The following is a 16904-nucleotide window of genomic DNA, read 5'->3' as shown; positions in this document are numbered from 1 at the left end:
CGATTTCTGCATACCAGGGAGTAAACATCATCTTACTTTCCACGTTGTATTTGTTCTTCGATGAGAAGTCAGCCGTGTACTGCATGAGTTTGTCCCGGGATCTCTTGATATCAATGTAGAGTGGGCCAGGTTGAATTCATGGAGGATGTGTGAGGTCGACCATCCCGTGTCCACTTTGTCCAGTATCTCCCACTTTTTCTCCAGAGTCAGAACCACTTGCTTCCACTTCTCAGGCAGCAGGACCATCATCACACACATGAAGAAGAGGCAGGAAAGGAACAGCAGATCCTGTAGGAGGTAGGGCACCACCACAAAAGTGAGCACGTGGGCGGCCATGGCAACGAGCATGCACTCATGACGAAAGACGGGTGGGAAGTTTGGAGGATGCAGGGGCGCTCTAGCGGACTTTGGCGGAACTACACACCAAAACACAGCTGATCTGCACCGCGTGCCAAGTTCAAATTACATTGGGGAAAAAAATTGGATTTTTTTTGGAATTTTTTGCATTTTTTGGGCAATACTGGGGTTACTAAGTCCCAGGACCAAAATGTCCAGTAAGTGGGCAGTCCAGATAGTGGCCGTCCAGATAGTACAGGGATTGCTGTACATTATAAAAAGGGGGTTACGTCAGCTCAGCTTCCCAAAGTCACCTACCCAAGACTGAAATAAAAATGACAACCCACCTTAATCACTTCCTGTGTCGGTCCAAGTCGTCTCCCAGACCAAATCAAGCACCATCACACCAATACAGGCAGCGTTACTCACGTACAGTAAATCGTTGCAACAACACAACAATCACACTTGCATAACGTTACCCTGGTGCAACACGATGTATAGGTCAACTGTAGTACGATCCTTGGCTGAGAGGTGATGACAGCAGGGGGGCGGCACACGTGAACGAGAGGAAAAAACAGGGCTTTGAAGGGGTGGCGGGACCACAACTGAACCAAAACAATGCACTGCATGCCAGGGCCGCCATCTTGCCTGAGACAAGCGATGGTCACCTTGCATGCACCTGGCGCTTCATAACGAAATTTTCTGATGGCAATATCATTATAGCGGGAAATTCATCGTAAATTGGATTTTGGGGTGTAACTTTTTTGTTATTGTTGTAGTGAATTATTGTAAACTGGTTCAACGTATAACGAGTAGTGACTGTACATGAATCAAATGGTATAATATATACATATAATAACACTGTATTGTACACTCATAAACCTGTCTTTTATTTACCCTGTTTTGGTGAACATAGCTGAAGTGGTCAGGCAGTCTGGACTGCTTCTGGCTTTATCGAACTTTTTCCAATATACAGTACCGTCACTATTTTCGCGCCTAATTGGTACCGCAATTGCAGCACAAAAGTTAAACTCGTGAAATTTGTGCTTATACTTTACATATTATAAGTAGTAATTGGTTCCGGGGTCAGCCACCTCATTCCCCCACAGGTACCCATTAATGACACAATACCGCTGCTATAAATTACATACAGTTAATCAGACATATAATATATTACTGAACAAAGAATTTACTAACACTGACACTTAGGCTGAATGCTTGATGGGACTTGAAGATGAGTTCTGAGGCTGAGAGCAGTGGTTAATTACCACCTGCCCCCTCACTGCTCCCTGCCACCACTGTTGAGTCCCCCACACCACCACTTCCCGATGCTTCAACATCAAAGCCCTCAAAATCCAGTGGAAGCTCATCAAGCTCTCCGATGTCGTCAATGTCCTCGTCCACAGCACCTTCGAACTCCTCAGCCTGTATGTTCTCCAAAGCCTGGACTTGTTGAATACGAGAGGACAGGAATGATGTTATTAGAGTCTGATGACGTGCATGAGCCCTGGCATTGAAAAGGTCCTTGTAATTAACCAGAAGTCTATCCACCATTGGGAGGAAAGTGGCCCTGACCTTTGTCCTCTCATCACATTCCTCAATTTGCTCTTTCAAACGAGCAGTGTTGCCAGCAAGTCTGTGATTTAGAGAGATGTTGGCTCACCTGGTGGGACAGGTAAGGGTTCCTGAACTTTGTTGTCATTGACTCGTTCATCTGTTTCCAACATCTCCTCAATGGTCGGTTCAAAACAAGTGACTGTGGAGATGCGGGGGCTTGCGAAAATTGTAGGAAAATTGCGAGACTCCTAGGAAAAAAACATTCCCTTGCCATTGCGAAACGAAATTCCGCGAGAGCATATATTGCAAAAATAATGACCGTACTGTATAGGAATTTAATCCGGTAGCTCCTCGAGTCCGATAAAAGCGAATTCTGGTCTATTGAAGGCCGTTATATCGAGGTTTTACTGTACTATGACGGATGATTGTAGGATTTAATTATTGCCACTTTCATATATATATATGATGTACCTTGTATTTGAGAGATGTCACAATTCTTTATTATAGTTTGGGATCCATACTTAAAAAAAAAAACACTGTGAAAGCAATGAATATTACGAGCGCGTATGACCTTCCCACTTGCGCTAGTTCGCTCTTGGTATTCTGTCATTTATTATGCATAAAACCCCTCACACTTTATATTTCTATTACTATATAACACTTATATATATCTGGAGTCTTTATCCATAAGTTTCCTTCAGTAGTATTAGTTTATCGTCACTGAAGTCATTCAATTTTTCATTCAGTAAAATATGTAGAGAGCCACGGATTCACTTTCACTATTATAACATAAATTATTTGTACTTATATTCTTATATTACTAATTACTTACATTACTATTTACATTTTCTATTGTATTTTCAATATTTACACTTCTATTTTACTTACACTATGTTATTCACTGTCACTTTCAGTAAGATAAAACTGTTACACTGTTCAATCATATGTACTGAACATCCATTGCTTTCACTTGCTATTTACACATTATTTTCACATTACTTTCCTTTCCCACTTGCAGTTTTAGAACTGCTTCTGGCTGTGGTAATCAAAGAAGCAGGTAACACAGAGGGGAACCTGGCACTCAGCGCACTGCCAAGAGGTACGTTTGTGCTCAGGTGTGCGGCGGGTGGTATGTGCACACACCTGGCATCTGTGGATCACAGCCTTCCTTTTCCCTGTGGCAGGCATTTGCACCAGTCTGTGCCGATCCATGTACGCCCTCTGCTCAAGTCTGTTGGGAAGTGTTACTGGATGGTGCCTTGGAGTTGCTGCTGTCACCCTACCATATCTTTCCAGCAGCTGCTGAACACAAGTCCTGGCAAACAACCTCAGGGAGAAGGACTTGGGTGGCTTGACCTTCATCTTGTACAGAATGAAGGCGTTCAGCATCGTCATGTCAATGAGATGCAGAAAAACTTTCCTGTACCACTTAGTATTCTTCCTGAGGCAGTTGATATCTCCAATCATCATGTTGGACTTGTCCACCAGCCGCATGTTGATATTGTAGTCTAACACAGCATCAGGTTTCATCACAGGTTCTCCTGTCCTACGGTCAACCTTCCCACTGTCTGTCATTTCCCCCTTATGTACGGTGGTGAGCATGTGCACGACCCTCTTGTCATGCCACCGTATTGCCAGCATCTTCTCAGACTTGCGGAGGTGCACGTCTCCTCGCTGCGAGGTTCCTGCCTCTGTGAATTTAGGGAAGTGGGCACGATTACTCTTGACAGTGCTGCAGGAGCCGATGCCGTGCTCTGAAAGGTATTTGGTAAGTTTCGGTGCTGTATAATAGTTGTCTGTATACAGCACATGATTCCCACCAAAATACTTTTCAAGGAGCACTTTCACTACACAGCCTGAGAAGCCAAGGGGGTGTGTTTTATCCAGATCGACAGTGCTGGCTGAATAAATGACGAAGTCAAGGATGTACCCCGTCTTACAGTTGCACAGTACAAAGAACTTGATTCCAAAACGATGGTGTTTGCTTGGAATGTACTGCACAAACCTAAGACATCCTCTGAACAAAACCAAGGATTCGTCAATGACAACCTTCTGAAAGGGGTGGAAGAATGTCATAAACTTATCCTTCATTCTGCTTAGAATCTCCCGGTTCTTCCAGAGTGGGTCGGTTTGGGAAGGTACAGTAATCCCTCCAATATCCGGATCAATAGAGCCATCGGTAGGTTCAGTTATTGGTTTCGTCCGGATATTGGGCCCCAGCTTATGGACTTGTACTTATGGACCCTAACTCAGAGAAACACCTATACAACTCCCTCTGGACATGCATAGCACCTATTTAAGACCCAAATCACACCAATAAGACACATAAATGACTGAAATAAATGCAAAAGAAACATAAAATGAGGGTTTAGATGTATGTTCATACATTAATAAACATTCTGGTACTTATGGACCCTAACCTAGCCTAACTCTGAAAAACACATTCCTACTGCACATGCATGAGGTAAGTATAGTATGGAAAAAAGTACAGTATGAAACATTCTGGTAAGTATAGTATGGAAAAAAGTACAATATGAAACATTCTGGCTACTTACAGCAAGTCCCTGGCCACCTCGATGAATAACCGCCTCCTCTCGGACTCTGACAGTAAGAACGATTTCCTGAAGTCTTGCACTGAACTTAGTCAATAACACACAGAAGTCCGTTCTCTTCACAGTGTTCACTTTAGTCCAAATAATGTTCCATTTTAATTTTGTGTTGCACATTAACTTTTCCCAAGTTTTTTTTTATTTTCCAAAGCCAAAACAAAGAAGGTTAGTTACGTTAAGTTTTGTTTCCACTGAGTCTTTTCTCTCATTTCGAAAACCTTAACACAACACACTGTTTTTTTCACTGCACAACACTCAAAATTCCCGTGTGGTCTAGTGGAGAAGTTCTTGCTGTTTATTCACTGTCAGAGTCCGAGAGTATCACTGGCAGGCGACCAAGGGGTGCATCGCTGGGTCGTGGTGATGGCGTACCGACTACAGAAGATGCTGACGAAAGCCGCAAACTCACATCGAGCGGTGACTCCACTGTAGCTGATGTGCTGGGCTGTGGCTCGGAGCATGAGGGCCTGTCTTGGGGAGGCAACAGAGTGGAGCCAGGGCTTGGCACAGCGGGGGTCACGGGCCTGAAAAAACTGTCAATCGTTGACTGACGCAAGGACCGACGATTCTGGCGATTGATGATGCGCTGCCGGAAAGCACGCACTTCCTCCACGAGTCCCAAGGGCCCCATCTCCCTGTCGCAGTCCGGGTGTTCCAGGTAGTCTAGGACGAACCCTAGATGTTCCCGGAGTGCGCTCAGCTTGGGGATGGCTGGAGTAGTGTCCTGCTGAGAGGAGTCCGCATCATCGTCGCCTTCGTCGTCGGAATTTTCAAGTTCGGGACTGACACCAGCAACCGAAGACGCGATCTCGATATCAGACGTCTGATACCCAGGATCGCCCTCGTCGTTGTCCAACCACTCACGTACATCGTCCACATCAACAACGTCGCCGTGTGTACGTAGCCGTGCATGGAAGTCATCCACGTCAAAGCCCAGAAAATCGTACTCCACATCTGTTCCGAGAAGCAGACGAGACCAACCATTTTCAAGAGTTTTCACAGGGACTTCCTTCCATGCACTAGCCCAGTTGTACAGCGCAGACTTGATGTTGTAGTGGCGAAGGTTTTCCAAAGTCCGCTTGCCTCGAGTGTCACGTCCTTCCCTGCGCTCGTCCTCCTCCTCGAGAACAACCATCACCTCGTCCAGGAACTTCCGACGGTACAGGCGCTTTGTTGCCACGATCACTTCCTGGTCCACGGGTTGAATGAGAGCAGTCGTATTAGGTGGCAGAAACATGCACCTAATACGGCCATTCTCAGCAACCAAGTCCTTGTCGCACGGGTGGGTAGGTGCATTGTCGAGCAGAAGGAGAGCCTTTACCTGGTCGCGAGGGATTTCCAGTGTCTTTGTCTGGTACTGGATGACCTCCTTGACGAAGTGACGGTGAAACCAGTCTTTGAAAATCACAGCTGTGAACCATGCTTTCAAAGAATGGTACCATACGACAGGAAGGACATCCATCACCCCACGAAGGCACCGAGGCTGCTTTGCACGGCCAACAACAACGGGCTTAAGCCGGTGCATGCCGTTAGCACTGGCACAACACAAAGCAGATATCCGTTCCTTAGAAAGCTTGCGGCCAGGTACATGCTTCTCCGTCTCATCGGCTAGAGTGTTCGTTGGCAGCGAGCGATAGAATAGGCCAGTTTCGTCTGTGTTATAGACTTGACTGAGAGTGAGGCCCTCCCTGTCAATCAAGCCTTTCACCTTGTGCCGAAACTCGTCAACTCCATCCTCGTTAGCGTCCAATGCTTCGCCATGTGCTTTACAGTTGGTAAGGCCATGTCGCAACTTGAACGCGAAGAGCCAACCCTCAGATGCCTTGAAGTCTAGGGCGTCGTGAAGCCTTGCAAACTTCTCAGCAGCAGCCTTCAGCTCCGTTCCACGTACCATCACACCAGCTGCACGTTGCTGTCGGTACCAAATCAACGTGGATCGGTCGATTTCTGCAAACTTGGGGGTAAACATAACCTTCCTTTCCACGTTGCGTTTGCTTCTCGACGAGAAGTCAGCCGTGTACTGCATGAGTTTGTCTCGGGAACGTTTGATATCGAACAAAGTCGACCGGGCCAGGTTAAACTCGCGGAGAATGCGTGAAGAAGACCAACACGCATCAACTTTCTCCAATATCTCCCTCTTCTTTTCCAGAGTCAACACCACTCTCTTCCTTTTCTCAGGTGGCGGGGCCATCATCACACACACTAAGAGGAGGGCCGAGAGCAGCAGGAGGCCTTGCAGCAAGTACGGCACCACCACAAAAGCGAGCACGTGGGCAGCCATTATGAAGAGCATAGGTCCAGTCGTGGTGAGAGACAGGCGGGAAGTGGGGAGGATGCAGCGGCGCTCTATCGGACGTCGGAGGAATGACGAACCAAAACAATGCTCTCCCGCGGCGCGCGCGGCAAGTTCAAATTACGGACGGCAAAAAATCGATTTTTTTAAAAAATTTTTTTGGGTTTTCGGACCATTTTGGGAATGTTGGATCCCAGGACGATAAGGTCCAGGTAGTGGGGATGTTCGGTTATTGGGCGTCCGGATGTTAGAGTGATTACTGTACATCGTTGTCGGCAAAGTGCAGGTTTCCCATGATGTTCCGGAAGCGATCTCTGGCCATGTACTTATTGAAGGTGGGTGAGGGTAGTAAGGGGTCCATGGACCAGTATTCTTCCAACTCATGCTTCTTTGAGTGTGGCATGAGAAGCATGAGGGCGAAGAACACATACAGCTCCTGCACTCCCAGCATGGACCACTGTTGCATCTTGGCTGCACCTGTACCACTTGCAGCACGTTGTGATTCATACCTGTTGGTCTCATCACATATGTGCTGCATGACTTTGTCATCTAGGAAGGCCAAAAGGTAGTCCACACACTCAGCATTATCGTCAATAGTGAAGGCAGGCTGAACTCCTGAGGAGCTCTCATCAAACACTAAATGTTCAGGCACAAAATCAGACCCTTCCGTCCACGCGAAGGCGTCCAGGATTCCCTGTCGTGGCGGTGTAGGGTGGGTGGTGGTGGTGGGTGGCTGTGAGGGAGATTTATCACGTTCAAGGTCACTCGCACTGACCCTGGGTTGCCGTACAGCACTAGCAGCCCTTACTCTACTAGCAACTCTACTTTTACGGGTCAGGGATTTACCTCTTCCTCTACGGCCTGCCTTCACTGTTGATGCTGGTGGTGACTCCGACGATGAAGACTCCGGAGATAATTCAGCAGAAGAAGAGGAAGAAATGAGTGAAGTGGGGCTTGGGGAACGGGGAGGTGAATCAACTCGGGACTCATGGCGGGCTGGATCACGCGGGGGCATTGTTCCGAGGCTAACCCGCCGCCTTTTCACTCCCTTCCCAAATTCCTTCCCTTGCTGCACTAATGGCTCTTTTCCCTTGGAGCTAGGGATAACTTTGGACACTGAAGCACTCGTACTAGTACTTTCTGGCACAATTTCCTCACCCGGCTCATCACATGAATCCCCCGAAGGGTCAGAATCACTATCCATCATCACCATTGATAATTCCGCTAGTTCACGTTCCACTGCAGAGTCACTTAGTCCTTTCCTGCTTCCCTCACGAGTTTTTCTGAGTGTAGAGGTCACGGGGCCCTTTGCAATGGGCACAGAAGCGGCAGAAATGGCAGGGCGCGAGTGCGACATGTTTTGACCACAGCGGAGGACAAGGAACTAAATGCCGCGGCTTATCTGAGAAGGCAAGGGTTGACAGTGACAATGGGGATGACAGCTGCTAACTTACATGCTAATAAATTATTGGTAGAAAATCTTGGCAATACATAAAGAAATAGGTACAGTAGTTCCAGGTGAATGTAAATGTCACTTAGGCTTCTCTCTTCCTTTCTGTTATATATTTTTATTACAGAAATAGATTACAAGGCATAATTCAGAGGGGAAATTACCGTGGTAATGTAGCGAATGAATGCATGGGAGGTGTTGTCAGGGGATAATTAGCCAAGTCCTGGTGTATACCACTATCACCTACCTTATTTTTTTTTGGTATATATTATTTTGTATAAGTATAGGGTATAGGGCTTATTTCAATGGATGAAATCTGTGGAAAAATCCGCGGGAGATTTGCTTAGCGCAGTGCGGCCAGGGAGGTGAGAGGACAGGGTAATGGAGGGGAGGTAGGGAGAGGAGTCTGGAACGGGGGGAAATCGCTAAAATGTCAACAATGGATGGGAGTACAGATGAGATTTGGAGTGCTGACTAGTGTTGGATATTGACAGTACTGATAGATGATACAAGCCACCACTTGAAAGCCCAGGATAATTCAAAATAACGCAGAATCACAAAAGTGACGCCCCGCGGTATGCACCATTGCGCCCGAGCGTCACGAAAGTGACGCCCTGCGGTTAAGGGTTTAATCCTTTGCACTCTGAATTCTAATTTCTTAACACTGCACAACACTGTAAATTCCCATGTGGTCTATTGGTGAGGTATTGCAGTTTATTCACTGTTTATTCACAAAAACTAGCACATGCGGCATCCATTGCGATGAGCTTCTAGTTAGGACGGTAGTTAGGCAGTAACTGGGGAGGGAAAGAATCACGGGGCCACGTGAAAGCATGGCTGGTTGACGCAGCATGCCAAGTTCAAATTATGGTTGGGGGGGAAAAAAAAATCGTCCCCCCCCCAATCCCCCCACCCCCCTGAAGGCCCGGGCCCAAAATGTCCAGACACTGGGGTGTCCGGTTACTGGGCGTCCAGATATTAAAGAGATTACTTAATGTTTATTGACAGTCTGACCTTCTGGTGCGTATTCATGATGCACAACACCACAGTAGCCAAAAAAAACTGTCAACTTGTATTTCATCATGCTGCTGACCTGTCATGCCTTTTTTGGCCAAGGCAACCCTGCATGCTTCCACTGGGACAGCTTTGCATTGGTTTCTGGGTCGTGGCCATAAACCCAAGTCTCAATTCCAGTGACAGCAGTCTTCGGAAAGTCTGGATCATGTTTTGCACACTCCAACATATCTTGAGCAGTGTTCATCCACAGAACCTGTTGTTCACGTGAATGGAGCTTTGGAACAAACTTGGCAGCAACTTTTCACATGCCCATATCATCTGTTAAAGTTTTGTGTGCTGATCCATCACCGGTTCCAATTTTATTAGCAGTTTCACTGACAGTCAACTGACGATTTTCTATTACCAAATTACAGTTTCTTCACTTTTTCAGCACTTGCATGTTGATGGCCTCCCAGGATAGTTATCGCTCTCGACTGATATTCTACCATTTTTGAAGCAATTGTACCTCTCCTTTATTTGCATTACCCACATGGCTTCATTCCCAAACACTTGCTAGATCTTCCTGGTAGATTTAACATGGGTACAGTTTCACGTACTTTTTGGCAAAATTTGATGCAGTAATGTTGTTCAACTTTTGGTCATCATGACATGCGCGGGAACACGACGAGCATAAGGTGCATGACCATGAACACAGGCTGACTGATAACCACTGAGTCACTTGTGGCATTAATCACGCATGCGCACAAAGGTCCTGCACCGTGCTACACAAAATCCCATCCCTATCCTCCTACTGATCGGTGGAAAAAAAAAAAAAAAAAGAGGTCGGATACTTTCTGAATAGACCTCGTAAATGGGTAGAAGACTGGCAAACGAGATGGATGTGAGAGAGATGTAGGCAGAAAACAAGCATGAAGGATGGGTAACAGGCAATAGATTAGCATGGACAAATTTTAGACAGATCTAGTAGAAAAGTGAAACAGCCTAATTACGATTAATTTTTACAGTATTTGGTAGGATTTTCAACACATCTTTTATTAGTAGGAAATAGAGTTAGGATGATGAGAAGAATGATTCAATATTTACTTTATGGCAGGTCTTGCTCAGTGTAGTGAGCTGTGCTGGCAACTACGAGGTGAGGCGGGCAAGCGTCAGGTGCCAGGGGCCAAACTAGCACTGCAGCATAACCTAGGCATTGGTGGGGCTGCTGTAGTCTCACTCTACAAGATGGGTTTCAGGGGCAATGACCGTGGGTATGCACACTACAGTCTTAACAGTTTGTACTGTTATTTACTCCAGTTTTCAGTGCTTTTTAACCCCTTCTGTGTTGATATTTTGTAAGGTACCTGTGGTTCACCTTCCTTTAGTCTCTGTTTTGCTAACCAATGTAAATCATACCTCATAAGATGCCTAAAGCATGGCTCACGCAGACCTTCATTGTGCCTTAAATGAGGTCTTCAGCTTGGCAAAGGTTAATATTCCTGTCAGTGTTTGGAAAATGTACAGTACCCTCACGTCCAACACAGTAATATTGTCATGCATGGGTCACGTGTTGGACCAAAAACGTGTTGGACAAACAATAGAGCTTATGGGGAAAAATGAATTATGTCAGCAACCCTAGGAAAAGTCACCCTAAATACCTACCATATACCTATACATATATTGGTACTATTGTAATTATAATAAATGGTACTGTGCTATGAATGATAACTAACCTTTTAGGATAATGTTGGTGGGCTTGCTGGGAATGGAAGGTGGTATCCAAGGCTGTAGGTAATCCTACTGGGTCCCCGGAGGATGGCTGCTGGCGTCACTAGCGGGTAATGGCTGTTGCTCCTCCTCAACCTCCCTCATAAATCCTTCGAAATCACACTCAGAATCACTATCTTCGTCCACAGCCATGGAAGGTCCTGCTTCTGCCTGTCCAAGCACTCTGTAATCCTCGGCAAAGGGCATGCTTCTCACACTGTTACCAGAGCCCCGTCTCGTGACTGTGGAAAGTGATTGCTGTCGCTGACTTGGTAGAGAATAAGGAGAAGCAACTTTGTTTATAAACTGGTACACACGCCGATGAGAAGGGTTTCAAAACGATTGATATTTATTCTAAAATATTAATATGTATTCAGTGTCAGGCTAAATGTTCAATGCTGTAGTACGATACATTCTCTGTCGAGTCGCCTGGGTTTTGGTCACACTGTTTTGCCCGTCGTATCCTCAGCAGGAATCCATCCAGATGAATTCCAAATGCCCGTGGTATCGTCGGCAATTTTACCACGTTACCGTTCTGATTTACCATCGTATCCTCGGCAAACCTGGTATGAAGTGCCATGTGATAGCCTTCGGCTGCCAGGATCTTGTCTTAAGTTTTTTATTATGATCACGTTGGCTTCATTCATGTTATAGGCCTTGGCAATGTCAACTTTCCTCTCCCCTTTCTTCTTCCTCTCGATGCTTTCTAGCTTGGTGGCCTGAGGGAGGTGCCGACGCTTCTTGGGGTTCTCAAAAGGCTTCCTAGGCATCGTGAGCAGGGTAAAATGCAGTAACAAGGGCAGAAAATGCAGTAAGAAAAAAGCACCTTCCAATGCGAATTATGCGACTGAGTGGCGCTGTGGCGGGAGAAATTTAAATAAAACATCACGTGACAGCAGAAGCGTTTTTAATTGGGCGGCATCATGATCACATCACGATAGCGGGCGGGGAAGGCTACTTGATCAGTTTTCATTGGCTATCATCATCATGGGAATGTCCAATATGACCGTGTTGGACCGGGGGTGATCATGCTAGAGGTGAAGTCTGCGGATTTCGCCCATTTCTCGGAGCTCTGTGCGTGTTATGCTAACACACTCGTGCTGCAGTAATTAAATCGTATTAAATAATACTAATTATTTGCTCCGTGCTGCATGTGAATCGTGCTGGACTAACGCATGTTGGATGCGAGGGTACTGTAGTTGTCTTGTTCTTTTTTACTGATTTATTTATAATTTTTAAAAGAAAAGCATAGGTAAATCTTTTTTATGGAATTTTAAAATGAATTGGCAGAAATTTTGATTTTGATGGAAAATAATACACTAGAGGCACAAGCTTGTAGTAAACAGCTGTTAAGTGATTAGATTAACCCGCAGCGTGCCAGTGCCGTTTTAAAACCGTCTGACGTAATTCCGCGGCCAGTGCCAGTGCTGTTTTAAAATGGTCTAAAATAAAAACTTCACTATGACCGCATTTTTCAAGATTCACGGGTAAAAATTGGCAGGCATGTAAGGTAACTGCTCCTGTACCATCCCTCAGGCTGTCAAGGCCATACACTCACTTGCTCCCCCTCTCACGCTCGCTCTGCCTCACTCTGCCTGTGTGCCTCACCCAGTGCTGTACATAGTGAAGGCATTTTGTAAATATTTTCATTTAAGTGTAAGTTGTAAATATTTTCTTGTAAGTGTAAGGACTATATAGTGAAGTCAAGTTGTAAATACCTTCTTGTAAGTGCCAGGACTGTACGTAATGAAGTTAGGTTGTACCTGTCTTCAAGTAAGTGTAAGATAATGCATTCGCAGTGAGAAAGACATGCAAATTGTGATAGATGCTGAAGTAATAAATAATCAGAAATGTGTACTAAACATTGCTATACCTTCCCAGCATGAAAATGGCTTTCACGTACATAGTGAGCATGAGAGAGCGACTATACCTGTATACGAGTATGCCAGACTCAATAAAACCCATTTCCGAGCCTCGGTGAGCATTTTAACGGTGAAATTCGTTGTTTTCACATCAAAATCTATCATTTTAGCCAAAAAAAAATCAAAAAATGGCTGGCACTGGGGTGACCCATAGGGCTAAAAATAGCTGGCACACGGCGGGTTAAGCAGACAGGACATTAGTTTCCAACAACTGAGAAATAATATACACTTTATATTAGCTCAGAATGTGCATCACAGATCGAGCCATGGTTATTGGAGATTGCAAGTCACAGCTTAGGCCATGCTAGACAAACTTTTACTTCAGATTTGCATACTGGGGATATTCCTTGGGTGCCTAATTGCACAAGTCACAGGTTTCTGTGAGCACAGAACATTCATGATCAGTGTTTGTGTATGGATACAGGCTAAAGTACTCCAGTAGTTTTTCATAGCTGCATGTAAACTGGCATTAAAAGGCAGGAGAGGGAGGTAGGGATGAAGATACTGGATTGAATACTGCATTTACTTTAAACTTAACACCTTCCTAGCAACAGTATATTACCATACTTGTGATTTTTGTCATCCTTTTTCCATCCACTCAATTTGCATTAATAACTGCAGGATAGTGGCATCTGCAGTTTCTGCTGGGAATGATTTCAAGAGTGCGGGCATCTTCAGTGCTATCGAGAGTGCCCTAAAAGCTGACGGCCCTGCTTTTGTCAGCAAGGTAACAGCTGTGGTACAACTTTTTCAATCTTGACAGTAAATAATTAAATGGGAAGTAAGACAGAAGTAAAGTTATGGAAAGAATATTAGGAGAGTATGTCACAGCCACCCAGATCAGAGGACAAGAATGCCATTATGCAGATATGGTCATAGTGTATACTGTTCTGTAGTGTAAGATGGAGATATTGATAAAATATTTAGTAGTGCTATCTTTATAGTAAATTCAGTTTCGTTTAAAAGCTCGGAAGAACATTCTTCTTCAGACATACCTCTGAATTATGAAAACATTGCTTGTACAGTACGGTTTATTCATTCGTAATAATTACAAAATAATATATAAAGTATTGCTATCCCACAGCACCATAATAACTCCCCTTTTATGATCACCATTATCATGTTGCAAATAGCAAGGATAGCAAAGGTGAGGAGTGGTTGAAAGAATTTTTAACCCCTTAAGTGTGGGCATGTTTTTGCGCTCCTTGCACGTCCCGCGAGGATATTCGTGCTCTGACTGACTTTTTAAAAATATTTGCCAAAAATCAGTTATTAGTCCTAGAATATTATAATTACTTGTGCCTGTGGCACATACCTTCAGCTCGTTCTTGGGATGTTTGTTGAGCCTTCATCGAGTACCATAATACTTGTGGAGACTTCTGAAGTTGGGTAACGAATTCTCCACTTTACACTTCCCGACACCCCATAATATGATTACCACAGCCTGATATTATCACTAGAAACACTATTCTCTGATTTTCAAGTAGTTTGGAATCCATACACCAAAAAGAAAAAACACTGTGAAAGCAATGAAAATTATGAGTGCGTACGAACTTCCCACTTGTGCTCGTTCCCCGCTGGTATTCTGTCATTTATTATTCATAAACACACTCACACTTTATATTCCTATTATATATATATATATATATATATATATATAAATATATATATTCAGTATTTATCCCTAAGTTTCCTTCAGTAATAGTAGTTTATTTTCACTCCAGGCATTAACTTTCTCGTTCAGTAAACTAGCGTAGAGAGCAAAGCTTTGACTGTCATTACTCCAAGTATTTGTACTCATATTCTTATATTAGTAATTAATTACATTTCTGTTTTATTTACACTATGTTATACACTGTCACTTCCAGTAAATAAGGGCTCCTTTCCCTTGGAGCCAGGATGAGCTTGGGACACTGAAGCACTAGTAGTTTATCACCATTTCCTCCACTGGCTCATCACACGATTCACCAGAAAGATTGTAGTCACTGTCCATCATTATCATGGATAAATTAGCCAGTTCACACTCCACAGCAGTCATTTAGTCCTTTACCCCTTCCCACACGAGGTTTAGTAGGGGTAGAGGTCACAGGGCCCTCTAGAAGCGGCAGAAATGAAGGGGCGCGAGTGCTACGTGCTTTCATCTCAAGAAACAACACTGAACTAAATGACAAGGCGGATATGGGGCCGCCAAGGGTTAACAGCGTCATTGAGGTGACAGCTGCAAATTTATATGCTATGAAATGATTGGCAGGAAATTAGGTAGTTCCAGGTGAATGTAAATATTACTTAGGCTTCTCCCTTCCTTTCTTATATACAGTATATTTTTATTACGAGAATAAATTATACGGCATATTTCAAGGGGAAGTTACCAGGGAAAATTAGCGAACAAGTGCACGTGGGGTGTTGCCAGGTGATAATTAGCCAAGTCCAGGTGTATGGCACTATCAGTTACCTTATTTTTTTTTTTGGTATATATTATTTTGTATAAGAATAGGGCATAGGGCTTATTTCAATGGATGAAATCAGTGGAAAATTCCGGGGAAGATTTGCTTAGCGCAGCACAGCCGGGCAGGTGAGAGGAGAGGGTAATGGAGGGGAGGTAGGGAGGGGAGTCAAGAATGGGGATAAATAGCTAAATTGTCAACAATGGATGGGAGTACAGGTGACATTAGCAGTGCTGACTATTGTTGGACACTGGCAATACTGATAGATGATACAAGCCACCACTTGAAAGTCTGGGAGTATTCAAAATAACACAGACTCGCAAAAGTGACACCTGCGGTATGATCCAGTGCGCGCGAGCATTGCGTAAGTGACACCCCGCAGTTAAGGGGTTAAAGATTTCTTGCCTCTTCTCACATTAAGAGGGATCTCCCTCTGTGCAAATGGGTCCTTTTATGTAGCATTTGTTAAGGGTGTAGCACTATACAGTAGTGAGACTTGGACAGTAAAGGAGGTGGATATTCATAGGCCCAGACATACAGAGATGAGAGTGATCAGAATCAGATGGATATGTTGTTCATCCATGAATGACAGGTGTGTGGGGGGAGGGGGGTTAGAATTGTGAAAGAAGAGTTGAGAGGAAGGAGGAGGTTTGAATATACAATGTTAATGTTGTGGTAAGAAAGGGGTGCATTGAGATGGTTTGGGGATGTAGGATGGAGGATAGCAACTGAATGCGGAGGGTGAGAGGAGTGAATGTTGAGAGTAGAGTTGTGAGAAGTAGACTGAAAAAGACTAGGGATGAGGCCATAGACTATGATCCCTTAGTTAAGTGACTGAATAGAGAATCTACCCGAGATTGAGCGGCATTGATAGCCACCATTAGGTGATCATGGTTGACACATGCAAGCATGTTGGGGGCCTGTATAAATTAAACAATGAAATAACATCTTTTTCTTCCCCCACCAGGTTAAGGGTGTGTACTGTTTTGATGTGAAGGGTGGACCAGGAGGTGCTGAAACCAAGTGGATTGTGGATGCCAAGAATGGATCTGGCTCTGTCACTCAAAATGGAACTAGTGAGTCTAATTTCTTTTGTGTTTGTCTCTTCTTACCTAATTGGATTTTTAGGTAATTGTGTTAGGCCTGTGTCTTATCTTCTGTTTTTAAATTTTGGGATTAGCTTTGGCACACAGCATCATTTGGTAAATGGTTTCATGAGATAGTTGCCCTCATTGGACAACTATGGTGTACAGTATTTTTTTTTTTTTTTTTTTTTTTTTTTTTTTTATAACATCTTAATCACGTATTTTGTGCAGCCTACTGTGTCCTAATGACTATTGTTTTTAAGATATTATGTAGTCTTTCCATAGAACCTAAGGAAGTAAAACAAATGACAGAAGTTATAAGTGGATAGATGATGTACTGTTTTGTATGGCAATTGATTTAACTGAACTTGCATCCCATTTTCTAAGGTAGTTGTCAGACTCACACAAGCTTTAAAGCACATCAAAATAGGAAAAAAAAAAAAAA

General features: G+C 44.2%; 1 protein-coding gene across 1 annotated transcript in view; it reads left to right on the top strand.

The window, feature by feature from the left end:
* LOC145406356 (sterol carrier protein 2-like) overlaps window positions 1–16904 on the top strand; it is a 296261-nt gene that overhangs the window by 74859 nt on the left and 204498 nt on the right. Inside the window, exons 8-10 of the mRNA XM_080277515.1 lie at window positions 10356–10512; window positions 13552–13657; window positions 16342–16450. Of these exons, the coding sequence (XP_080133641.1) occupies window positions 10356–10512; window positions 13552–13657; window positions 16342–16450 (372 nt within the window). The remainder of the gene's footprint in view (window positions 1–10355; window positions 10513–13551; window positions 13658–16341; window positions 16451–16904) is intronic.

The sequence above is a fragment of the Coenobita brevimanus genome, chromosome 70 (assembly GCF_032717465.1).
Source record: "Coenobita brevimanus isolate Jiangsu-jjx chromosome 70, ASM3271746v2, whole genome shotgun sequence".
NCBI classification, from domain to species: Eukaryota; Metazoa; Arthropoda; class Malacostraca; order Decapoda; family Coenobitidae; genus Coenobita; species Coenobita brevimanus.
Note: the sequence above shows the minus strand (reverse complement) of the source record. Positions and strands in the feature narration are given on the sequence as shown.